This window comes from Dermacentor albipictus, chromosome 9 (genome assembly GCF_038994185.2).
Source record: "Dermacentor albipictus isolate Rhodes 1998 colony chromosome 9, USDA_Dalb.pri_finalv2, whole genome shotgun sequence".
NCBI classification, from domain to species: Eukaryota; Metazoa; Arthropoda; class Arachnida; order Ixodida; family Ixodidae; genus Dermacentor; species Dermacentor albipictus.
The window spans coordinates 115,823,649-115,851,126 of NC_091829.1; the positions used below are offsets into that span (position 1 = coordinate 115,823,649).

The 27,478-nt window shown below is 47.4% G+C and overlaps 2 protein-coding genes across 4 annotated transcripts in view; both read right to left on the minus strand.

Annotated features, from left to right (window-relative positions):
- LOC135913576 (GTP-binding protein Di-Ras2) overlaps positions 1–27,478 on the minus strand; it is a 432,585-nt gene that overhangs the window by 189,116 nt on the left and 215,991 nt on the right. The gene's annotated exons all lie outside the window — the stretch shown is intronic.
- Positions 13,956–17,047, minus strand: LOC135901622 (uncharacterized). Of its 2 annotated transcripts, XM_065431480.2 has the most exons (6): positions 16,851–17,047; positions 16,619–16,782; positions 16,168–16,297; positions 14,924–15,067; positions 14,545–14,852; positions 13,956–14,409 (listed from the first exon to the last, which is right to left on the minus strand). In XM_065431480.2, exons 3-6 carry the CDS (start codon positions 16,279–16,281, stop codon positions 14,046–14,048), a joined length of 930 nt encoding a protein of 309 aa, XP_065287552.2. In that variant the 5' UTR covers positions 16,282–16,297; positions 16,619–16,782; positions 16,851–17,047; the 3' UTR covers positions 13,956–14,045. The 2 variants fall into 2 exon arrangements, with proteins under 2 accessions (XP_065287552.2, XP_070382362.1); XM_070526261.1 differs by lacking the exons at positions 14,545–14,852; positions 14,924–15,067; positions 16,168–16,297.

A 27,478-nucleotide genomic window follows, 5' to 3' on the forward strand; every position in this document is an offset into this window, starting at 1 on the left:
CATTGTGCGCGAAGAACTGCGCAAGGTCCTGCCTTCGTCGCAGCCCCATGTGGCTTCGATCGCCGACATCGTGAAAGAAGAGGTGCACCGATCACTTGGAGTTCCCGAGCTGCAACCACAATTACCGCAGCCCCAGCCAGAAGCGATGACATACGCCGCCGTCGCACGCCGTCAAGGTCCCCCTCCGCGACCACCCCAGGGCCCTGCAACGACGCAATTCCGTCGTCCGCCGCCACCGCCGACAGCGCGCCCACCCGTCGCCCAGCGGAGCTACCCGAGGAAGACCGACGTTTGGCGCGCTCCTGACCACCGCCCGCTCTGCTACCATTGCGGGGAAGCGGGTCACGTCTACCGACGATGTCCATACCGGGAAATGGGACTGCGAGGTTTCGCCGTCAACGCTCCGCGCCCGCAGCAAGGAGAACGCCCTCGCGATATCGCTGACTACCTCGCGGCTACTCAGTGGAGCTCTCGACGACCGTCGCGTTCACCATCACCAGGCCGCTACCTGTCGCCGCAGCGCCGACCTTACACTGGCCCAGCTCGGGGCCGGTCAGCGAGCCCATATCCGGAAAACTAAAAGCAGCAACCGATGGAGGTGCGGTTGCTGTCCATCGAACTGTCGAAGATCCTCCGCCGCCGACGAAGACGCCGAAGAAACTACCTCGACGACATAACGACACGCCGCCGTCCCGACGAAGCCTGGAAGGAAAGAATGCGACGACGAAAGACGACCTGACGACGTCACATACCAGCCACAGGTCAACGCGACGCAGTCGTGATCCGACGCCAAGACCAAACTGTAATGCAAGACAAAGAGCCACCGACCTCGACGTGCTTCTCGACGGTCACGCAGTCACCGCCTTAGTCGACACAGGAGCTGATTACTCCGTCATGAGTGGACACATCGCCGCCCAGTTGAAGAAAGTTAAGACTACTTGGGAAGGCCCTCAAATTCGTACCGCCGGAGGACACCTCATAACGCCGACTGGAATGTGCACGGCAAGAATTACCATTCACGACCGGACTTACCCTGTCACCTTCGTTATCCTCCAACAGTGTTCACGAGACGTCATTATCGGCATGGACTTCTTGAACCAACACGGTGCAGTCATCGACCTGAAGTCGAAGTCAATAACGCTGTCCGAAGATAAAGCGATACCGCCGGAGAGCCCTCGTAGTCACCGCGCCTTGAATGTGCTCGAAGACCAAGTGAGCATCCCGCCCCGCTCCAGCATTGTTATTTCGGTCGGCACCGAAATACCCGCTGACGTAGAAGGTGTCATCGAAGGCAACCAGCGTCTCCTGCTAGACCGTGAAATTTGCGTCGCAAGAGGGATCGCTCGACTGCATGGAGGGAAAACTGAAGTGTTGCTGACAAACTTCAGCCAGGAGTTCAAGCACATCAACAAGGGCACGACGATCGCGTACATCGAGGAAATTGTGGAAACCAGTAATGCGTTTGTCCTTTCGGATTCCGCCGCATCTACGCCGACGACCATGGTTCCCGAACCAGACTACGACATTATTCCAAATCTCCCAGTGATTAAGCAACAGCAGCTCAGAAGTCTGCTCCGACGATACAAAGGCTGCTTTTCGACGACATCGAGGATTCGACAAACACCAGACGCCAAGCATCGCATAATCACCGAGGAGTACGCTCGACCACTCCGCCAAAGCCCTTACCGAGTTTCGCCGCGAGAACGCGAAGCTATAAGAGAACAAGTCGACGAAATGCTGCGCGACGACATCATCCAGCCGTCGAAAAGGCCGTGGGCATCCCCTGTTGTCCTGGTGAAGAAAAAGGACGGAACCCTACGTTTCTGCGTCGATTATCGTCGTCTGAACAAGATCACGAAGAAAGACGTGTACCCCCTTCCACGGATAGACGACGCATTGGATCGGCTCTGCAGCGCTAAATACTTCTCGTCGATGGATCTCAAGTCTGGCTACTGGCAAATAGAAGTCGATGAGAGAGATCGCGAAAAGACCGCCTTTATCACGCCAGACGGCCTCTACGAGTTCAAGGTCATGCCATTCGGACTCTGCTCGGCGCCTGCAACTTTCCAGCGCGTCATGGACACGGTGTTAGCAGGATTGAAGTGGCAGACCTGCCTTGTTTACTTGGATGACGTCGTCGTCTTCGCCGAAAATTTCGACGATCACCTTAGGCGGCTTACGACAGTACTAGAGGCCATCAAGTCATCAGGGCTCACTCTGAAGCCAGAAAAATGCCGCTTCGCGTACGACGAGCTTCTGTTCCTAGGCCATGTCATCAGTAAATCCGGAGTACGCCCCGACCCCCAGAAAACAGCTGCCATCGCAAAGTTCCCGCAGCCCACCGACAAGAAGGCAGTGCGTAGATTCCTTGGCATGTGTGCCTACTACAGGCGCTTTGCCAAGGACTTTTCACGCATCGCCGAGCCGTTGACACGTCTAACTAAATGTGATGTTTAGTTCAAGTGGGAAACGCCGCAGGCCGACGCATTTGAAGAACTCAAACGACGCATGCAGTCGCCGCCGGTACTTGCGCACTGCGACGAGTACGCCGATACAGAAATCCATACTGACGCCAGTAGCCTAGGCCTCGGTGCCGTTCTAGTCCAGAGGAAAAACGGAGTTGAACAGGTGATATCTTATGCTAGCCGGTCACTGTCAAAAGCGGAAGGCAACTATTCTACGACTGAAAAGGAATGCCTCGCCATCGTTTGGGCTACAGCTAAATTTCGCCCTTATCTTTATGGCAGGCCATTCAAAGTCGTCAGTGACCATCACGCGTTGTGCTGGCTAGCGAGTATAAAGGATCCTTCAGGCCGACTGGCGCGGTGGAGCCTCAGACTACAAGAATACGACATCACTGTAACCTACAAGTCCGGACGAAAACACTCCGATGCCGATTGCCTATCACGCGCCCCCATTGACCCGCCGCCGCAAGATGACGAAGATGACGACGCCTTCCTTGGCATGATAAGCGCGGAAGACTTCGCTGAACAGCAACGGGCAGACCTGGAGCTAGAAGGCCTGGTGGAATATTTGGAAGGGCACACCGACGTTGTCCCCAGGGCATTTAAACGCGGATTATCTTCATTCACGCTTAAAAACAATCTCCTCGTGAAGAAGAACTTTTCACCAGTCCGAGCCAACTACCTTCTTGTTGTCCCGTCAGGACTTCGTCCAGAAGTATTGCACGCCCTTCATGACGATCCGACCGCTGGACACCTCGGTTTTTCCTGGACACTATCGAGGATACAGGAAAAGTATTATTGGCCGCGCCTGACCGCCGACGTTGCCCGTTATGTCAGAACATGCCGAGACTGTCAGCGACGAGAGACACCGCCGACAAGGCCAGCCGGATTACTACAGCCAATCGAGCCTCCTTGCCTACCATTCCAGCAGATCGGGATGGACTTGCTGGGACCCTTTCCGACGTCAACAACCGCAAATAAGTGGATCGTCGTGGCGACAGACTACCTCACCCGCTTCGCTGAAACAAAAGCACTGCCGAAAGGTAGCGCAGCCGAAGTGGCGACATTCTTTGTCGAAAACATCCTGCTTCGACATGGCGCCCCAGAAGTCCTCATCACCGACAGAGGAACGGCCTTTACAGCAGAGCTCACCCAAGCCATTCTCAAATACAGTCAGACAAGGCACAGGAGGACCACGGCCTACCACCCGCAGACGAATGGTCTTACGGAGCGGCTGAATAAGACCCTCACCGACATGCTAGCGATGTACGTCGACGTCGAACACAAGACCTGGGACGCCGTCCTGCCGTACGTAACATTCGCTTACAACACGGCGGTGCAAGAAACAACACACATCACGCCGTTTAAGCTGGTCTACGGCAGGAACCCGACGACGACGCTCGACGCCATGCTGCCCCACGTCACTGACGAAGAGAATGTTGACGTTGCTAGCTATCTCCAGCGCGCCGAAGAAGCCTGACAGCTCGCCCGCCTACGGATCAAGGACCAACAGAGGACAGACAGCCGACACTACAACCTCCCACGATGCTTCTTCGAGTACCAGCCCGGTGAGCGTGTTTGGGTTTGGACACCGATCCGCCGACGAGGACTCATTGAGAAACTACTCCGACGCTATTTCGGACCCTACAAGGTCATCCGACGTATTGGCGCTCTGGACTATGAGGTCGTGCCAGACGGCATTTCGCATTCACAGCGACGTCGCGCACGACCTGAAGTGGTCCACGTGGTGCGTCTTAAACCATTTTACGGACGCTAACGAACTTTCCTTAGTTTGTTTTTTTCTTTGCTATGAGTGCCCACTTATTACTTTCGTTTGTTTGCAGCATCGGGTCGATGCTTTTTAAGAGGGGGGTATTGACACGTGTACTTGTCTTTATCGGGCGACAAGTTTTGTCGCCTAACAAATGTTATCGCACAGCGCGGGACGCGCCTGCATGTATCCGAAGTTTCTGGAAAGTTATCGATGCTTCTATCCGCTGTATGTTGTCGCCGAACGTTGTGTTATCTGATTTCATCGCTTGACACGAATGGTGTACAACATTTTAGAAGGCATGCGAGTCCCAACGTTTAATCTGGAACATTCGATGATTGCTGTATAAAAGCCGACGCGCTTGACCCGCTGATCAGATTTTCGACGATCGCCGAGCGTGTTCGCCGCTATCGTTGTGCTGAAAGTGTAGCCTGTTTTGTGGGCACAGGTTCGCCCAATAAAAGTTAGTTTTCTTGTTCACAGTATTGCTACTGTGTTATTCAACGTCACCACCACGTGACAATATCCCGATACTCCGAGGAAGACTCCATGAAAAACTTCCGCAGCACTAATTCAGTCCGTATAGGATGGTCCGAACACTTCAGTGCACTGGACTACAAGGTCGTGTCCGGCGGTGTTGCCCAGTCACAGCCGTGCCGTGCACAACGTGATTTCTTTCACATTTTGCACCTTAAGCAATTGTACATGCGCTAATTAACTCTGGGACTTGATTTCTTTCTTGCGCTGTTATTTCAATATTTGTACACGCACTTATAATGCCAAAGCATTGCGTGGCTTACGAAGCGGAATAACTTGTGCCTCCCCGGTGATGGTACAAAAAGTCACGTGGTCACAGCCTACCAACGGGAGGCCCCTCCCCCCTTGGGGTGGTGGATTTCTTGAAGAATCACCAGATGGCGTTCACTGTATGTTCTGTGGCCTCCTCGAAGCCCTTGTGTTCAGCGAGAGCAGGGGGACAGTAAACATGTCCTCCGCATTATAGAGATTCACGGAGGAAGGAAACTAAGGAGAGGCCCTGACGTCACTCTTTGTGAAGCAAAAGTGAAGCCGGAAGTTGGCGTTGCTCATGGCGATGCTCCGCCTTTTGTGCCACCCTCCTCTCTTGTTTACATCTTTCGCGAAACCACGCCGCGCTGCGCGTGGTATCGCGCGCGGAGCGCGCGCGCTCGCGCAACATCCGGCAGAGCACGGTGCAGGTAACACAGCGCAACAAGACACGGTGACTAACGCAAACCCGCCCACACAGCGCCTTTGCCACGGCACGAAACCTACCAGAGAAACACGTGTGAGCGCTCAAAAAATCAGAACAACGCCGCCATTGTGGCCCAAAAGGCGGGGCCATGCAGCAAAAAAAAAAAAAAAAATAAAAAAGCAGCAAAAAAATAAGAACTTATACGTCATTTCCGCCATACTTTTCTCCTAGCGCGCGGAGGGGGTAGGGCCTCTCCTTAGTTTCCTTCCTCCGTGTAGAGATGAGTAAGAGGCGATTGGAAAATTGGTGGAAGAAAAGCAGGCAAACGACAAACAACGGAGGCGTACAAAAATAAAGTTCCCACTAGGGGTTCACAAAGTTCGGTGATGGGAATTCTTTGTGGGCTCTTTTATCTTTTTCTTTCTCTTTTTAATATAGGTAGGATATTAGGCAATATAATGACAAGAGTTTGGTGGCGCAACCCACTACCCCTTTCCAAAGGGGACGCTCATAGCATCCATCCATCCATCCATCCATCCATCCTTGGCAGCTTCAGCGGCGTCATCGCACAGACGTCACAATGCTTTCAGATTCATCCACGTAGGGATACTTAAGTACACCTGACGTTTTTATTTCTCGCTTTCGTGTTCTGTTTGCAGCATTGTCATGACGCTTCTTAAGAAGGCGGCATTGACACGCGTGCAGTGTTTATGCTTTCTCCCGTGACCGCTTTTTCACCTGTTGACAAAAGTTACAGCGATCGCTCGGCGAAAGACGCGCCTTTAGGCATCTCAAGTTTCTCGACTGTTGTCGCCGGTTCCATCGGTCGTCCATGTTGTCGCCGAACATTGTGCAACGAGGTTGCATGCGCAACGCGAATAATGCTGCACTGCACTCTAGAACGCACGTCAGCACCAGAAGTTACGAAGGAATTTTGACGAGCTGCGTATAAATAGCCGGCGCGCTTGACCTGCACATCAGGTTTTCGCGATCGTGCTCGGCGCTTCGTTGCGCTCTTGAGTGTCACTTGTTCTTGCGTCAAGTTCGCCCAATAAACAGTTAGTTTCGTAACTACTTTCATAATTCTGCGTATTCACGATCACGACAACGTGACCGATGCAAACTCACCATCAATATTTTCGGCATGTGTTTCTTTTCGTTCGTCTTATACGGAGGTAAGTAGTCATCAGCAAATTTGTACAGAACTATAGCTATGGTAAACCTAAATATTTTAGGGGTTCCTTTGATAATGCTGTTCTCTTGCAAGTGCTGATGAGGCAATGGCGTTAAAGAAACTACGATGTCGTAATATCACACAGGCAGCATAATGAAACTTTTATGTACGTATATCTATTCGCATATTCACTCCCGCCTTTACAGCCTTCGGCATGGGGGCAGCATGATGTGAAATGTGGGTAAACAAAACAAGCAAGTCACGATTGATTTAACCTGGGCATTGAAATGACTGGGGCTGCACAAAGCGATTATTCGTGCTTTTTAGAAGCGGGCGCTTGTGATTGCGATCGAATCATACAAATTAAAACGTGGGCATATTTCTGGTACCCGGTTGTCCAGGATCGTATTGCGCGCCGATCACGGAGGCTGTGCAGAAACGTGTCTGTTGGCCAATGCTGACATCGACGTAAAATAAGTCGTGTCCAAGCATGACTGCCATGACGTGTTTCCGGCTGCTGCAATAACTTCCAGCTCATGCAGCCCGAAAAACTACAGTATTCGAGATCTGTTACTGTTATTTCGAGAAAGAGGTCGCTGGAGATGGATTTGAGCGCCACCTAAATGTGTCAAAGTAAAGATTTTGATTACGGGCGTAAGAATATTGTAAATTTAAAATAAAAATATAAAAAAAGCTTTGCTTTTAGATTCGTGTCAGTGGAGAGTTTGGTAATGAATGTCGAACATTGGTTTTCTCTTCGAATACTCTTTGCCGCAACAGCATTTGTTTCGCTACAGTAAAGAAGACCGATCCGAGTGGAGATTTCCACGAAGTGATTCCGCGGCAGCAGAAGTGCGGTTGTTGTGCAGGCGAACCTCAGCGAACACACAGAAGTGATTGTGTCTGCATAACATTACTTAGTCATTAAGCAAGCATGTTCGTGTTGGGCAGCCTACGCAAATATACTATGTCAGTTTAGACAAAGCGGTAAATTATTCGCTCATTCTCATCATACTTGGGTTCATTAAAGCAATATGTGGCGCTTTCGGCGGCATACGTAGGACGTTATTACAAACATGGCGCCCTACTAAGCGCAATCAATCAATCAATCAATCAATCAATCAATCAATCAATCAATCAATCAATCAATCAATCAATCAATCAATCAATCAATCAATCAATCAATTTTCGTCTAAATGAACCTGATGAGGTCCTCTTCCCTCGCTTTATCGTTGTCACTGTCCTGGCGCACCAAGTTCGTCTACGTGTTTCTCTACAACCTTATCTGTTGACCTATCTGGCTCTTAATGGCGTTACATGTATGTAATGAAGGAGGCAAGCATTGTTGTTTTCGGAATATACGTCACGCAAGTTATATTTCACACTCTAAATTAGAAATCTTCGGCATTTCGTTTGATATGCGAAGGGAGTTTTTCTCGGATATTTGTACTCGAGTTGAAAACCTCGAAAAACTCGCTTTTTAATGCAATATCGGTTATTTAGGCAGTGTTTGACCTTTAGCAATGCAAGGAGGTACATCCTAGGTGGAGCAGCTGGCGGGGCAAATGTAAAGGGGTTCGTAATAAGGAGCAGCGGGATCGTGTGACGTAATGTGGCACGTGACAGTACCGAGGAGCGGCAGCGGTTTGTCGGTTGTCCGGTAGGCCCACTAGATTATGCAATATTGTCCGCCGTACGCAACTCTGGGGTAATCCCCGCTATAAGGCAGTCAGGTTTCATCTTTTGGCACAACATCGCGAATAACATTTTTATTCATTCATGATGTTTTCATTTATTTATTCCGCATCATGAATGGTCGGGATATAGTCTAAAAGCCAATGCTAAGCGTGACGAGGACTGCCTGCCCCCCCCCCCACCCCCCAGCTGCACTAGGGACTCTAATTTCAACGGTTCTCAACGCAGTTCACCAGAGGGTGCGCTGACAAGTTCCGATGCGTTATCAGTTACAAAAATATCAAAAGTTAACTATAATAAATGCGACAATATATTACTGAGAATAAATGTACACGAATAGGAAGACAAGATAATTTCCATACTAGACTATGGAACAGTGTTGCGAGCACGTGTGGACGATACCTAAAAATTTCTGTATTTCCATATCGCGGCATGTTCTTACGCTTCTTTGTTTCAGGCGTATGCTCGCTATATGTCCATATTTGATTTTCGATGTGATCTTACGCATATTTGTTGCCAACATAGAACATTTATTGAGCTACCCGGCATAAATTTACACAGCAGTTTCGATTGTGTCCTGCTGCTACATACCTCAGACACTGCCGCAGAGACTGTTCCTAGACTGTATGCTTTCTTTCCGCGGCCAGCAAATAACGATTCCACTTGTAATTCACTCCCAAAACTAACGCCTCATTAAGAAACCAGCAACATTAAGTAGCGCATCAGAACAATTGCACCCCTCTGCGGCAAAGGGAGCAGCGCGCCAGCGAAGAACCGGCGTCCTTATACGAGGCGAACGTGTTTCCGCGTGTTATTAACGTGGAATAATTTATGAGAGGTCGTTTCGCGAGCGCACGCTCCTGAATCAAGCCGCGCGCGTAAGTTTCGTACGCACACATGCACCACAACACCCGCACATTGTGCACGTGGCGTCTCGGCGGTTTGCTTTGAAGTACGGCACTTTCGCTCGCCTGAAGGTCTCCTGGGACGAAACGGTTTTCTCGACAGAACTCGCGTATCACGACGCAGCGCGGTGCCGAATGCAACTTCGCGTGATCCGGCGCAATTGTCTCCCTCTGCGGCCTCGGTTTCGCTGTAGTGGTATTTTGGTCTGTTTGCTTTGCGCCTTTTTATTTGTCATTTTCTCTTTTTTTGATACTCCGTCGTCGGCTTCTGCACGTGTACACGCAGATGCATCCTCATGTGTAAACAGCGTTATGCGGGGCCGTTTGCGATTCGCCCGTTGTTTTGAACGCTTTTCTTTGTTCCTTTCGTCTGCAACTTCGATCTTCCCCTCACTTGCGGTCTCGCGTGAGCGTCGCCTGCTACACGAGGAACGTGGTTTGCCGTCTGCTGCTGCCACGGAAACCAGACTTCCAATTGCCTTGATTGCAGCCCGTTGGAGCTCGGCGTGGTGTATTGGAGTAATTCGGATGTGCAACGCGCACGTTGTCGAAGGCTTTCGACGTGAGCAATTTTGATTTCAGACGCGCCTTTGTTTCATTTTTTTTTAGCGCTTCCGAGTTCGTAAGAAATTGCGCTCTTGTTTTGCGTAGCTGCGGAGAGTAAAATTCAGAGATACAAGTCTCGGAGTCTAGTGTGCAACTATCTTTATCTCGTAGAAAGCTCAAATGTAGGCACCGCTTTTGTGATACTGAAGTAAGTGTGTGTCGCAAGATAAATTTTAGAGCATGAAGTGTAAACTATGTCATTGGGATGACAAGTATGTCGCACCCTTTCCATGCAGTTTTCTGGCTAACGTCCCTGTCTTTCCGTTTATTCCTTCCTTCCTTCCTTCCTTCCTTCCTTCCTTCCTTCCTTCCTTCCTTCCTTCCTTCCTTCCTTCCTTCCTTCCTTCCTTCCTTCCTTCCTTCCTTCCTTCCTTAATGTCGCAAAGATATGGCTCTATGTTCTTGTTTCCCTTTCTTGGAGGGAACGAAAAACAGTAGCAAAATTGATTCGTGGTGTAGCAAAGAATAAGAATGGGCTGGGGTGCATTTGGCAGGCATTCTCAGATCATGAACAGCAGGTTGCCATTATCCCTCAAGAGAAAAGTGTATAATAGCTGTGTCTTACCAGTACTCACCTACGGGGCAGAAACCTGGAGGCTTACGAAAAGGGTTCTACTCAAATTGGGGACGACGCAACGAGCTATGGAAAGAAAAATGATAGGTGTAACGTTAAGGGATAAGAAAAGAGCAGATTGGGTGAGGGAACAAACGCGAGTTAATGACATCTTAGTTGAAATCAAGAAAAAGAAAGGGGCATGGGCAGGACATGTAATGAGGAGGGAAAATAACCGCTGGTCATTAAGGGTTACGGACTGGATTCCAAGGGAAGGGAAGCGTAGCAGGGGACGACAGAAAGTTAGGTGGGCGGATGAGATTAAGAAGTTTGCAGGGACGGCATGGCCACAATTAGTACATGACCGGGGTTGTTGGAGAAATATGGGAGAGGCCTTTGCCCTGCAGTGGGCGTAACCAGGCTGATGATGATGATGATGTAGCAAACGTAAGTAGGAACAGAATGTTTAGGGGGAACGCATCTCTTAATTCTAAATTAAGTAAACTGACTCTAGTGATTCCTCAGGCATTGAACTCTGAGCATTGGGTGGACTCCGTCATCACCTCAGAAACAACTTCTTCGCGACACACACGACGTGATCTTCGCCTGCTGCAGTACTGCCTTATGTGGCCTAGGAGTTACATGTAGGAGCCTACATTCTCGTACTAAATTTAAATTGAAGTAGTTATGTTTCCAAATTTCGAAAAGTTTAATAAGGTGATTGTTGTAACGGTTATACCTAGCTCCGAGGTCAACGTTATATGCGGTTGTCGCAGGCCCTGACAACCATGTCCATTGCTAACAAATAAACTCAAAGGCCTCAGCTGGTGTCAAATGATATATCTATAAAGTTACAAAAATCTCCGTTACCTATTATTGCAAGTTACCTCTATTTGTCTGCGCAACTGAAATCTGTAGATTGTTTGCTAGAAAAGTCGCGCTACCCACGGGCCAGCAAGCGGTGCCATTAAGTGACGGAGCGCCGCCGTCTCGTAAGCTTCTCGCAAATACGAAACTGGCCACTGCACTGCACCGACTGTGCCACAACGACGTGCCTGCCGCCAGCCGGCAGTCAGTGTTCGGGCTGACCACAATGGCGCTGCAACGTGCAGGGTCGACCGCGTCAAGCCTGTTTCACATGCAAGCGAAAATGCTCGCGAATCCTGCCGCCGCGCCGCAGATATCGGTTTCGAGCGGCGGCGGCGGCGGCACCAGCGGCGAGAGCGGCGAGGTTCGGGCAGGTTGGAATTTCATCGCGGCGGCAGAGCGGCAGCGCCGCTTCCGAACGGCCCGCTTCGCCACGTGACCAGAGGAGGACTGGTGCGGGAAAGCCCGCACATAGGACGATGTTTATATACTTGCGACACGTGATACGGGCAACATGCCAAGAGAGCTGTTCAACGAGCTGCTTATCACTGAAGTTTCGAAACGGCCACTGCTTTGGAATGTGAAAGACAACAACTTCCGCAATAGGACGTCTAAAGAGTCCCTTTGGGAAGAAGTAAGGGACGCCTTGCTGAAACACTTCGACACCGGTAAGCGAAAAAAAAAAAAACAGTTGTATTGAACTGCGAGATTGTCAGTGTTGATAAATATTTTTTTTTAATGTTCCAGACTCTTGAATGGAATGACAGTGCTTGTGTTAAAAGTATTTTTTCTCGCTTCTCTAGCGAAACGCCTTTTCTTTAATTATGCAACCGCGAGAAAAAGAAAGCTGTCATTTTAGATAAGAGGAAGCTTTAGCTCAGGTGTACCCATCTAAATATATGTAAAAGGACAATTCGTTTTTGGCAACCACTGCACCAAATTCGACCAGGTTTGTCGCATTTAAAAGAAAAACTTAAGGTCTAGAGACTGTTTGTTTCGAATTCTTTATTTAAATGGTCAATTTTTTATTAAAAATTGGCAAAAAGCGCACATTTTCGGAAAACGAAACTACCCAGTTTACGACTCCGTAACTCAGCAACGAAAAACGATGGCACAATTATGTGGATTGCATCTAATAGTACATCTAACGCTGACAAAATTGATATGTCACTCATGATTCTCAAAAAATTTAGTAATGTGGAAATACAATTTTTGCAGAACCCTTGTACATATCGTAACGAATTCACGTAAAATATAAATTCGCATATCGAATTTCTCCGCTTTGAATGATCCAATAGATGCCGTTTACAGAATCGCGATATCTGCTCTTGATCGAGTAAATAATTTGTAAACTTGGTGCCTCTATTCTTAACTTCCGAATTTTTGGAAATTCTTGTAACAAAATTAAGGCCCTAAATAGAAATTCTGCAACCAACAGTCACTATAATTTCTTTCCCTCTCAAATACAACAAATTTCATTAACATCGGCCCAGTGGTTATTTTAGAAAAGTGTTTTTGTGTTTTAGACGTATTTGAATAGGCTGCATCGGAGTTGCGCCCGAGCTAAAGCTACTGCGAGTAGGCCCGTTCATGTGGGCTTTATTTTATTATTGTGCTCACAGATGGCAAAATCCGCATGTTCATGCAAAACTTTGACCTTTATATGAGCTCAAAATTATTTATCCCTTCTGTTGATTAACATCATGTGGTATACTGGTCCCCATTTCAGTGACTATGGAAGAAATCCAAACAAGGTGGAAAAATCTTAAAGATACTTTTAGAAAGAAAATTAAAGATGAAGCAGACACAAAGAAGAGTGGAGCAGCAGCTGCTAGCAAATCAATTTGGCCATATATGCAGCAGCTAGAGTTCCTCAGGGATGCCGTTGAAACGAGACGGTAAGCAACAAGTAATATGCATGTGAAAACGAGTTGACACTTTGTGCACATTCTACGCAGGAGCTACTGCAACCTTGGACCAACTGATCTCTCAGTTGGTCGCACAGATATTCTCGCGGACAACGCGGCAGCTAGTGGGAACTTGGCGCCCAACAGTGGTGCAGCTACATGCGGAAGCCCAGCGCGAAACAGTCAGAAGGATCCAGATGCCTCTTTGGACACCCTCGAAGTACTGTTTCAAACCCCAGGCTGTGCAGATGCAAATGAAGCCGGGCCTATGACGGCAACCCCCAGCACAAGCGGTGTCCAGACAAAAGCGCCAAATAAACGACAAAAGAGGCGCCACGAACTGGACGAGACAGATAGGCAGCTGCAATCCGTGCGGAATGCCATTGCTGCTCACAGGCCGATGGACGCTTCAAGCCATTTTTTGCTGTCACTTAGACCACAAGTTGAAGCAACTCCTGCACACATGCTGATGCATTTAAAGATGGAGCTGCTGAGCATTTGTGAGCATTACAGTCAAGGGAAATACCCAGTGGGCCTTCTTGTGCACCCATCAAACGAAGAAGAATAAGGCGTATTCCGGTTTATTCGCATGCCATGTTTATTTCCCCATGCCAAACCTGCTTGCTGCGCGCGCGCGCACACACACACACACACACACACACACACACACACACACACACACACACACACACACACACACACACACACACACACACACACACACACACACACACACACACACACACACACACACACACACACACACACACACACACACACACACACACACACACACACACACACACACACACACACACACACACACACACACACACACACACACACAAAGAGAGAGAGATAGAGAGAGAGAGGTGGCACAGAGCAGTCTTCAGTGCCGCAGTCCAGCTGATGCCCACTGCCATGGCACGGCTCCTTGCGTGCTATTAAAATAGTTCTTGAAAATCTCCCTTGTTGCAGCTGCACTGCGACTGTAGTTATGGCCTACCGGAGGCGCCAATTCAAGCATGGCTTGGGTGTCTTCTTCCCGCCACTGGCCTTCAGTCACGTTACCGTAGCAGTCTTCTGAGTCCGCATAGTTCGGTGGCATGTAAGCTGCATCTTCACTCAGAAAATTGTGCAGCACACATGCAGCCATTACCACGTAATCTGCATTCTCGGGGTGCAGGTTAATAACTCGGCGAAAAATTCGAAACCTCGAGGCCATCACCCCGAATGCGTTTTCAACACACCTCCTGAAATGAAAAGAATTTTGATACAAGTACATTGCACTTGTGATCTCGAGAGGTACATCAAATTAGGTCAACAATTTCTGCTGCTAGGCCAGTGATGACACCCATACCGTAAATTAATGTAGCACTGAAACAAACCTTGCACGACTGAGCCGATAGTTGAATATTCGTTTGCCTTCATCTAGGCCTCTACCTGGGTAAGGCCGAAGAAAGTCGGGGCGAAGCTGGAACGCTTCGTCCCCTACGAAAACGTGGGGTGCCACCGTTGAAGTCTCTGGTAGGCATTTTGGTGCCGGGAGACCGAGGAGGCCACGTTCCAAGAATTTCCCTAGCCTTGAGGCTCCGAGTGTTCCGCCATCGCTCTGCCGCCCATAGGCCCCAACGTCTACTAGGATAAACTTCAGATTGCTGTCTGCTATAGCCATAAGTACTATAGAGTATGTGCCCTGGAATGATGAATGGTTAATATTGAGAAAATAGTGATTTACAAACAAAAACGGGTCAATGTGTACATTACTTTATAGTTGAAGTATAGGCTGCCTGAATTTGGTGGGGCCTGAATCTGCACGTGTTTCCCATCCACGGCACCTACACAATTCGGGAAGTTCCATTTTTCAAAAAATCCTTCGGCTACCTTCTGCCAATCGGAAGTAGTTGGCACCTGTGGTGGGAACGAAGCAGACATAAAGGTAACTGAGTAATACTTGTTGGGGGGCTAGTTGGTGCATGTTTCCAGAAGAGGGTTGTAGCGCCGAAAAACACAACAGACCGCAAGCGAGACGGGACAGGCGCATCCCATATGTGCCTGTCCCGTCTCGCTTGCGGTGTGCTGTGTTTTTCGGCGCTACAACCCTCTTCTGGAGACATAAAGGCATTTTTAGTGTAAGATGAGAAACAGTGCAAACCAAAGAGCGGCATGTAAAGAGAAGTGCCATCCTGCAGTTATTTAACGTCCCTGTCTTTAGTTCGTTCTATTTATTTGTAGTATGAACTGACAAGCAGAGCAACATATACACTTCGATAAAATCTTAATGCCTCAAGCAACAGATCACATACAGCTTATTCTTTCTTTTTGAAAGGGGGGAGGCATGTAAGCTTAGGAACCATTCACTAAACACTCCAAATCAAAGAGTGCATACCACACATATAATTCTGGTATCTTTACAGTATATAACCACGTGCATGTTGGTGGGAAAACTGCATGAACTTGCTCTTGAGCTCTTGTAGCATATGCAATACTTTTAGAGACTTCACACTCTCAACACTATCCGCATGCTTCCTATTTTGTTTTCAGTTTGTATTTAAACGGACAGGTGCCTTTGGAAATATTACAATGGACATTCATGATATGCAGTTCTCCCTTTGCTCTCTTGCAATTTGCCCTTCCTCACTGTCATGTACAATGTGCACATAGAGTGGATAGTGTCTAATTCACACGATGCTCATTGCTAAACTGTTCTTAAAAACAAATCTCTTAGAATATGCAGTGATGATTAATAAACAATCATTATGTATATGAGTTTATCCCTGCAGTATTCTTACATATAATATGTAGGCTACCTACATCACATATGGGGAGAAAAAGATTCCTGTAGTGTATGGGGTCGTTTAACATCCCAAAGCGACATGGGCTATGAGGGACGCCGTAGTGAAGGGCTCGGGGTTAATTTCAACCGGTTTAATGCGCACTGCCATCGAACAGTACTCGGGCGCCTAGCGTTTCACCTCCATCTAAACGGTCTCTTCCTGCCAACAACATACCTTGAGACAAATGGGCTGAAGAATTTCCCACAACACCTTGCAAGTCTCGCGGATAATAATATCAGCTGTTGAGATGCCCACTCTGAATGCCAGGGCGATATCTTGAATTTGCATCCCTCATGCCATGTACCTGGAAGGAAGCTCAGAAGTAATGTCAGCTTGGCGTACTCGGGTCACCGATTTATCAATGAAATGCGGCGACCTCCTGAAAAAATATCATGGGGTTTTACGTGCCAAAACCACTTTCTGATTATGCGGCACGCCGTAGTGGAGGACTCCGGAAATTTCGACCACCTGGGGTTCTTTAACGTGCACTAAACCTAAGTACACGGGTGTTTTCGCATTTCGCCCCCATCGAAATGCGGCCGCCGTGGCCGGGATTCGATCCCGCGACCTCGTGCTCAGCAGCCCAACACCATAGCCACTGAGCAACCACGCCGGGTCGACCTACCTGAGAGTCATTGCAAGTCGTGCGCGTGACGGTATAGGTTCCCGCACAACGAAGGGCTTCGTAAGCGGCCCTTCAACGAGGGCATGGAGCTCCTCAAACTTTTCTGTCGACATCTTATAGTACTTCTGAAAATACTCCGTGTCGGCGTTCATGAGCAGCGGCATCTGCACGAAAATATTGCAGAGTAAAGTACCAGCAACACGATAACTATTTCTGTGCAAACACAACTCACCGCGGTGTGGAACTCGGATTCCTCCTTCCGATTCTCCCAGATGGGTCTCACCCACCAACGCCGTGGAACCCGGAGTTCGAGCAAAGCTTTCCGTTTTTTTAAAAGGCAGTACTCCTCGAGCAAAAGGAGATGCGTGTAGGAATCGTCATGCGGCGCACATAAATCCATCTCCATCTCCGCCTCCGTCCACACGCTAGCATCCATTATGGCAGAATGCCGAGACGCTCGCGAGTTTGTGCGCCGCATATGCGCATCTTTTTACAAAAACAACACAAAATATAAAAAGTAAGCATGATTTAGATACTTAAAGCGCAGGATATGTATTTATAAAATAAAAATTTGAGAATCAAGGACAAAGCAACGCTTATATGGGTAGTCGCAAACTACCGAAACTGGCTGAAAGTCCCGCGTTTTTTGCCAGCAACATTGGTATTCGCAGCGGCGGAAAACGCGCGGCGGCAATGCATGTGAAACGAAACCTCGCGAAATGCTTCGCAGCGCCGCGCCGCTGTTCGCTCCGTTCGCTCAATCGCTTGCATGTGAAACACGCGTCAGTCGGCTTGCTCCATTCGTTCATCGGTCGGACACGGTTGCCTCTGAGATGCCTCTGAGTAACAGAAACAGGTCTCGAGGGCTATGACGTCGAGGCTGCCACGTTTGTCACCGGCAGGAAGTATTGCGAAGTAGAAAAGTATCCGCGACTTATCTACTGTAACAAAAAGTTGTTGCGGCTCTTCTTAGACCGCAGTGTAAGAGTTTGATACAGCAGCTATTCCGCCGCCTAAGGTGCATGTGTGTCGAATAGCTCAGTTTCTGCCACCATCGATAGCAGTTGTCACTGTTGCTGGAGTCCGTAGACAGTGAGCAGAAGAGACTTCGTAGATCGAAGAATGACTTTTTTGAATATTTCCAGGCATTTCCCTCATGAACTTTTGCCGGTACAGTTGCTTGAGATAACATGTTTTCAATCCCGCCAAATGCATGAAAATGGGTTGCCGGTCCCTTGAAGCGCCAGTGTACGACGTGTTTATGTTGTGTGTGGTTGAATTCCGCGTCTTATCTTCACCTATATTATTCTGTGTCTGCAGGCTTCCTACCCTGCCTTGCTGACACACGTCGTAAGGAATTGGAGCGTTTTCGATCAGTCCACTCATTATGCTAACTAAGTCTACGCAATTAATTCAGTCACAATCAGGCATCTTGAGGAGACAAACGTCAGAATACGAGTTATTGCGCAACAATCTCACTTGGCAACTTCGGCGTGGTTTTGTGTGTGTCACGCAGACTCGGAGATTGGTAGTACGTGTGCGAGTATCTCGAAGATAACAAAACAAAGAGAGACAGAAACAAAGAAATACTAATAACGTTCTCGCATTGCGAAATGGTTGTGCCAGAAAATGTCGTGGTGCCCTTGGGAAGAAACTGCTCCTGTAGTAGTCATTTAGAAGTCTAAGAAATTTGCAAGGTTTGATCACTTTTTGTTTCTCTTGTTGGTTGCTCGCGCTCGTTTTGCGTCACATTACATCTACATCTACCACGTAAGCTTGGTTGTAGATTAATGTTTCAGTTTTTGTAGTCTTAGAAGGCCGTGTCTGTAGAGTGGCAATAATTAAACGTGTGTAACCAGCAGTAAAAAAAAAGAAAAAAAAGAAGACCGTAGATGAGTAAAGATGATGGGTCACAGCCCTTCACGTGCGCACAAAGGCTACTCCATTCGCGGTACTCATGTCATATTTGGGTCTCACATCATGTTAAAAGACAAACAAAATAATTACAGAGGTACTTTTAAAGTCACTGAGGAGTGTGTTCCGCGGTGCTTTTGTTAATATACGGAACCAGATGACGCCACTACCTTAGGCGCGTACTCGGATGCGCCCCCTCGCCCCTCCCCCCTCCCCCCCCCCGTCCTCTCCATCTAGCACTCGATGAAATGACTTCCTTCTAAGCAAGGAATATTGCTTGCCTACAAGAAGTGGAAGGGGGGGGGGGAGAGGTAAAAAAAGAGATTTTTGTTCTCTTCCCGGCGCGACTTAATATGACGCGTCTGCCTGGTGACCAGGCGGCTTCATTAAGAGCTTCCTTTCGGGTCGGGCTTACAACTGCATACCCCTTCCCACGTTTTTTTTCCCCATTCGTTGCCTCGTGTCTCCTGTCCTCCTCGAAGCCGCAAGGCCTGTCCATTCTGCCGTCTGCCTTGCTCTGTGGCGCCCCGACTCACTTTACTTTCTGCTGCTCGGTGACGCTGAGGCGCTGCTGCAATATAGCTGTCGTTGGCAACGGCTCTTTTCCTCTGCGCGTCTGCGGGATGAGGACGCCATTTATTTAGACGGCGGCTTCTCTTCAAGGACGACCATCACCCGAGGTGAAGCAGGCGGTTGGATGATGGCGCCCCCTGCGTGATGCTTCGTCTTTTTTTTTCATACTCTCGTCTTCTTTCGTTTTACGCTCGCCTTCCCTAACGCGTACTACGTCTGCTTTCGCAGCAGGCGACGCCTATGCTAGCGTCGTCTGGCGCACTCCCGAGAGCGACTACCGCGTCCCCTGTTCTGCGAGCAAACGGCTATAGCCCATCATTTTGACACTCTTAGTTTAGTATTCGTCCGCCGACATTTCAACACGGCGGCGCGTTTGAAAAGGTCACTGTTGACAGCGTTTGTAGAAGAAAGAGAAACGCGTCAAAGCGAAAAGCTTCCAACGCAGATATTTGACAAAGAAAATGTATCTAATAAACAGCTTAGACCAAAACAATCCTGCTTAGCAAGCTTGGCGCAGTAAGCAAACTACTGAAGGTATTTTTCGTAAGCGTAGCAACAAGTTAGATGAAGCTCAGTTGCTCGAATTAGTGTCGTCTGCTCGTTGAGCAGACGGCGAACTCATTGCTTTGACGCTCTGGCTGTAATAATCACCAATCTAAGTTTCGGCTTGACGGAACCTTTCTTACTGTAACCGTTGAAGGCTTCTCGACATGAATTATGGAAGCGTCAAAGCAAAGGGATCTTTCACCAGACGTGGGTGTATAACAAACACAATTTATCTGTCAAGCACCCCGAGTCAGAAAAGCACCGCTTAGTGAGTTTTGCGGAGTCCCAAATCCGAATATGCTACGCGCAGATCTAGTTAAATATCAGATAAAATATACTTTCTCGGAAAGCAAGCTTAAATTCAGTTCGTTGAAGTAGAAATATGAGAAATATAAATTTTTGTGTGCACACAATGAGTTCACTCACATGTATAATTGCTAACGCATGTATTCTTGCTCGTATAATTTTCAAGCAAGATAACGGTGGGATAAGGAAGGACACCGTAAAGAAATAGGCTTCAAAATTTTCCTTGGGGGCAGTTCGTAGGATAGAAGACGTCTTCATCTAATACCGGCATCTTCAAGGAGATGCCGTCGGTGACATCGGCCGTCTGCTTCTGCAGAAACAGACGGCCGATGTCACCGACCGCCGTCTGCCGCCGACACCGTCGCGGCTCACTGACGCCGAAATTAAATTTCTTGCTCAATCCCAGCCAATCCGCAGCAACCCGATACTCGCGCCCTTCGTGACATCCGCTTACAAGGTCGCCTTGACAAGTTTATTAGGACCGGTACCGCTCAATATCTGCCTTTCCTTTTGTGGGCTAACTTTGCCGCATTTTGCTTTGAACTTTCAGAAAAAATTACACGAGCCAACGTTGTCCCAGAAGAATCGCGCACAACAAAAATCAAATTTGTCCTGTATACAGTGGGCTAAAGTTGGCCAAATTGCGCTAATTTTGTTGCCGTGACTTGTAGTTTACGTACGGCCGTTCGTTGGGATAATTTGAAAAGCAGAATATGCGCATACAATTGCAGCCGCCTTCCTTATCATATCATTGTTCGAATGGCTCGCTGCTGCATTAGCGCACCGCAAGGAAGCCCTTGTCCGTTATACTCGATATTAGGATGACAATGGGCGAAATTAGCTGTGATGTTTTGTTATTGCAAAAATATAAGTAAGAGCACTGCAGCTAGGTATTGAAAATCCCGTTCGTGTACTTTTAATACGTTATTAGGAAACCTTACGGAGCCGGCGTGCTCAAATGTGGTCGTGGTATGCCCTGTAGGTGCGTCATTAAATTAATCGTTTTTCTACAATTATTCACAGGCTACGTTTAAGGCGTATTGCTGGCCCAGACGTCTCGAGCTATGGTTGGCCAGATGCCCATTTCACAGTTATTTTAATTCCAATGTTTTAGATTATTTAATTCATTTAAATCTATTATGTAATATATCTTGTGTTACTTTCTCGCATGCCGCAGACATTATTTGGCGCATCTCTAAGCTATCTCAGGCCTTCCAAAAGTTCTTCATCAAACAACATGCAACATTCATAAAATTTTCCTCACTCCTCCCATGAAACTTTATGTTAAGATTGTATAACACGCTCTTCAACCATCTCACTCACAGAAGTGCATAGAAAGGTAGGAATGCACTTGTAGCGTAAAACCGACCCACCTGCTTTTGCAAAAACGCCATCTGCTTAAAGGTGCATGTTCCATTCACCTGCACTTTGCCAACTAAGCTCAGCAGCTGCTGCAGCTCGCTGTTCATACCACCAGTTGAACATGGCGGCATCTGTACGTCTCCGTTCGCTTCCCTCAGTCCGGACCGGTTCACAGCATTTTCTGCAACCGTTCGAGAAGTTGCGCCGGTCTTGTGCGCGAGCCGGTTCCGGTAGAACAAAAAAATGGCACAGAACCAGCGGTAACTGGTTCGCGACATGCAGGGCGAATCGAATGGGCCTTATACCAACGCGTCGTCTGTTTCTACCGATGCGCCATCTGCTATTGCAGATCGCACTTCCTTCCACCTTTTTTCCCCTCATTGTTAGTTTTGTTTCAAAGCACACGTAGTACATTCGTCCGGTATTTTTCTATCAGCTCAAATAGCGCCCTGCTTGTTTACGTGAGGTTCCATTCGAGCCCGTTTTCTATAGCCTACATAATCCCTTGCTCCTCCGAAAGACCCCTCCCCCTCTTCCCTTTATTTTGTTACTTTTGAAGCCTTAGTTCGCGTAGAAAAGGCGACAGTGTTTCGTTCTCGCTCATGCCAAAGCAAAGGCCTCTGTTGACACAGAGGGCGTGATTGCAATTCGCTCACTACATAGGATTGAACCGAGAGCAACTTAGGGCGCAGGCACGAACTTATCGCTCTCCACAAGACACCCCCGTTACTTCCTTCGCAGCCTTCCCTATTTTCACGTGCGAGGCGTTGCCCTAAAGTTTCGAAATTTGAGCGCAACCGCGCGCCTTTTGATCCTTAAGTAAACCAGTTTCTCGACGCCTCCTCCGTCGGACAAAAACAAGCTTGCGTGTGTATGTGTGTGTGTGCTTTCCTTTTGCGTTTCAGCTTTCTCACCAAGAAAAACTAAGGTGCAGCGGCGTACATAAGGTCACACGTGTATCTGCAGGCGCCCTCGCGAAAAGCATGGCGTGCTTTGCACTGCGATCTGAGCCTTCCGTTGCGAACTATACGAAAAACGCGGCATTTTTTTTTCTATTTTATACGTTGCTTTACCTCCTCGTTGGAAGCCACCCCGAGCCCCTGCGAATCATGCGAGAGCTTTTACACATAAAAATGAGAAGTTACTAAGCACATCGCATTTCGTATTTGTTTCATTTCGCGCCAGAAGGCGTTCCCCGAAGAACCAATCATCTTTGAAAGGTCTTTGTCTAATACCGCCGTACTACTTCAGGTGCTCATGTTGGCAAGAAAAAATGACAAGAACACCGTCGTCTGGGGCTTATGGCGTAAGTGGAGTGAGCGATTCGGAATTTGATATTTAGTTGTTTGCTACAAAATAAAAAAAATGTCGGTGTACTGAAACATTTACGAAAAAAATAAACAAAATAGCGTTTCTGCTCAGATGATCTTTCGGGTAGTGTAACAAGGAATTTTGTTTATTAGGTAGGAGTAAAAAATATTGCTCCTTTGTTTCACTTTGTTTGCTTATTGTGAATCTTCGCAGACAAACTCAACAACCGTCCGCTTACGGAAAGTAAATCTTTGGGCTTTGTTCCAGGATAGCTTGAAGCTCAATTATTGAAGCACACTCGGTCTCACTGCGTCTCCATGAACTAACGCCACGTGACGGTAATGAGAAAAAAGAAACAAGTATTAGCTAATAATTTTACACAGATGTGCGCAAATCCATCAAATATAGAGCACTGCATTCTTCCAATTTATCAAAAACCGTGTCGATTTTCACACTCAGGAATTACGGACCTATAGCCCCGTATATCTGCCGCACGTCACAGCATTGTACCAGCGTTACTAAATGGGAAGCACATTAAAATATATCGTATTTTGAAAGATCGGCCAAACATAAACAACTGTCCCTTCGCAAGGTGGAGAGGGAATTCTCATATAATTAATTCGTTCATTCACTCATTCTTTGAATCATTCAGTCAGCTTTATTCAGAGAATCAGTACTTTTCTGCCTAGGATATTGGCGTAAAGGCTCAAATAACGTACGTATTTATGGCACTTAGTCACGACTTCGCTTCTGCGTTATAGCCCCGAAACACTGCTAGACTTCAAAACATAAGACGGGAGTAGTCCCTAAACGTTCTTAATTGAAGGTTGAAGAAATTCGGTAGATATCTTGAAATATTATACTTTTTATAATTGATAAGGCATTAAGTTATGTGAGTGCATTGCGCTGAAGTTCGGAAGACGGTTGAAAGTGCTATGTCCAGAATTCCCGGGCATGATCTTGTGAGCAGGCGAGCATTTCGCCATGTTTCCAGGCAGGCTACTCAGCAGCTATCCTGTTTGGACAGCAACGCAGAGTGCGTAATTCGTGACTTCGACGCTGTCTTCGCGAAGTCGCATTTTCCGCCGGGTTCGTCAGAATTTGAGCGAGACCTTAAAGGGCAGCAGCTGCTGGTTTCACTTAGGCCAGTCTTCGAAGGCCTCCCTCCAGTGATCTTTAATTACACCTGTATTGCTGATTCCATCTAACGCCTGCAAATTTCGTCATTTCATCACCACCGTTTGTTTTAGCGTCCTGAACAGTGCTTTCCTTCCTTTGGCAACCATAATGCAACTCTACGGGACTACCCGTTCGCCCTATGCATCACATGGGTTGCCCAGCCCCACTTAATCGTCGTTATGTCAACTAGAATATCAGCTACCTCCGTTTGCTTTCTCATCCACATCGTTATCTCCCTGCCTCTCAACGTTATGCCTAACGGTATTGTTCCCTCTAATGTGGCGCGGTTCTTAGATTCTTATCAAGCTTTTTTTGTTGGCCTTTATGTCCATATGCAAGTATCGGCAGAATGCATCGGTCGGGGACATATTTTTTCAAGGAGAGCAGTAAGCCGCCAGTCACGACTTGGTAATGCCTGCCATGTGCACTCCAACCCGCTTTTATCCTTATGCAAGTTTCCTTCTTATGATTCGGGCTCCCTGTGACTAAGTGCCACTGCGAGTATTGGAACACAACTCCTGTATGAACTAAGTGTCGGGAATCCCTTCTTTATGACCCTAGTAACGAGAGCTACCTTGACAGCTGCCGATATCAATGATGCGACGGTGCAGCAAGAAACGGGCACTCCGACTGACTACGACGTCCTGCTGCGACCGTTGGCCCTGCAACTGAGTCGCTTCCCGAAATAACTCCAGCGTAGCCTGCAACGTCGGTAGCAGTCCAACGTGTCATATCCAACCACGTTCACCGGACACGAGAAGTATTTACGAGCACAAGTTTCCCAGAAAAATCACTACAGGGAATTATGGCCCTAGTCTCCAGGCAGCAACTGAAGGGACGGACGTTCAGCCAACACGGAAATAACGGATGATACACAAACGTGCCTAGACTTCGCTATCCCGGCGTCCATCGACTTTGTGGCTTTGCAAAATTGATCGTTTCCAAAGAGATGTTGGGTTATTAACACATGCTATGAATATGCAAGAGGGCAGATTTATTCATTTCGTGCTTTGAGAAAAATGTGATTCTTCATAAATTGGGGCCAATAAAGGCAGATAAACCGAAGTGACTAAAGGAAGCCACTAGCACGTCTGAAGCCACAGACATGAATATCTGACAAATTCATGTACTGCGCATCGTTCCAACGGCAGCGGAACTATAGAAGCGGCCCAGTTTTCTCAAGTGGCCTCAGTAGAAAACCCGATGCCTTGTGCGTCGTCTCTGAGATTGGACCATGCCCCCGTAATCTCCGAGGCTATGTGCCGTGCGAATAACTTCGCAAAATCTTGTCCTGCGCATAGGTATTGTAACAAAAATTTTCAGAGGGAACTGGGGTGGTAATGTCTGCGGGAGCTGCAACATGGTTATTCAGCCAGCATGGGAACGATAGTCAGTACTGAAATATGGCTAAACTTCATGCTTTTGGCTTCAACTGGCTCTGTAACTTCATAGATTGTTCAGTTGAGTCGAAGATTGCGCTAGAAAATGCCGCAATTCTCAATAATTTCGTGGTTGCGCAGGGGCTAATTGCCTTGCCATATTTAACAAGCGACGAGTACTTAAAATTTTCAGAAGCTAAAGCGTAATATATACCGCCGGAAGAGTGTCTGAAGCCACCAGCATGAAGATAAGTCGAACCTATGCACTAACCACCATTACAATGACCCGCCATGGTTGCTCAGTGGCTATGGTGTTATGCTGCTGAGCACAAGGTCCCGGGATCGAATCCAGGCCACGGCGACCGCATTTCGATGGGAACGAAATGCGATAACACCCATGTACTTAGATTTAGGTGCGCGTTAAAGAACCCCAGGTGGTCGAAATTTCCGGAGTCCTCCACTGCGGCGTGCCTCATAATCAGAAAGTGGTTTTGGCACGTAAAACCCCATTTCATACATGTAAAAGGAGAAATCGTTTTTCTCGGCCACCACTGCACCAAATTTGATGAGGTTTGCTGCATTTAAATGAAAAACTTAAAATCTAGTGACTGCTAGTTTCGGATTTCCTTACGTGGTTAATATTTTTATTAAATATTTGCAAAGATCAGAAAGTTTCAGAAAAAGAAACTATCGAGTTTACAACTCTGTTACTCAGCAAGGAAAAATGATGTCAGAATTCTATGAATAGCATATGATAGTACATCTAAAGCGGACAAAATTGATATGTTACACCTGAATCTAAAAAAAAATTCAGTATCTATAGATGTAGCTTTCGCAGAACCCTTATGCACAACGTATTCAATTCACGTAATATATATATATATATATATATATATATATATATATATATATATATATATATATATATATATAGACATATTGAATTCGTCCGCTTTGAATGATCTAACGGTGGCCGTTTCCAGAACTTCAATATCTATTCTGGATGCAGCGCTATACATTTATAAATTCCATGCATCCAGTTTTTTTCGACTGTGCGTTTTCTTTGTTTCTTTTAAAAATATCCAAGCCCTAACTTGCAATTCTACTTCCAACAGTCACTAGAATTTAACGTTCTCTCTCAAATGCGACAAATGCTATTACAATCTGTACAAGGGTTATCTCAGAAAATCGTTTCTGCGTTTTACATGTACTTGAATAGGCCGCATCGCAGTTGGGCCCGAGCAAAACTTCCTCTTAAGCCATTGTTTGATTCGTGCTTGCTCGCAGTACTTAATCATGATTGGCTCTCCCGACCGGCTCTCTGCTCTTCCCTCTTTCATGATCTCCGCGCGCTCGGCAGTTGGAAATTATCTCCTGCTTATCGCATGCAGAAGCCCTCCTTCCGATAAAACATTTCTTTCATATTCTTCATGACTAGCTTCCAAGACAGTCCCACGGCTCTTTCTCCTAGTCTTTCTTTGTGCTTTCACTATCCATGTACGGCACATTTCCCAAGCGTAAACGGCTAATGGGCTACCACGAAAAAAGAAGGGGCGGCATCAGAGGGGGTTGCATTGCCGAGGCTAGATGACTGGCGTCATGCTACCCTCTTTCTTTCTTTCTTTCTTTCTTTCTTTCTTTCTTTCTTTCTTTCTTTCTTTCTTTCTTTCTTTCTTTCTTTCTTTCTTTCTTTCTTTCTTCAGGCGGTCGCGTTGGCTTTCTGCCCACTGCATTTAAGGCATATAGTTTTCGGCCTCAGTACCTGGAAACATCGACGTCGCTGGAAGGGCAATACTTGCTTTTGTGCGAGGGAACGATTAGCAGGGCGTTTCAACTGCGCAGTTGCGCGGCAGGCAAACAGGAGACGGACATAGCGCAGCTGCGCTGGGTGACAGCGGCTATGTCCGATAACCGTCGTAGACGGCTAAGCTTGCAGATGGCTAAGCGGACCGTGGACTTCCGAAGTTTCGTTCGTGTTCTGATGAAACTGGCTAAAGAGGAAGCTTCGCGAACACAGCATCAAAGTAAAAGAAAAATTCACGCACGCACGCACGCATGTACGCACGCACGCACGCACACAAACACACACACACACGCGCACACACACAAACACACACACACACACACACACACACACACACACACACACACACACACACACACACACACACACACACACACACACACACACACACACACACAAACAAACAAATACAACAAAAGACGAAGTTACACTTTCTTTGTGCTTAATCATAACCTTCTAAGACCCATTGTGTGCTGTTTCTTCGAA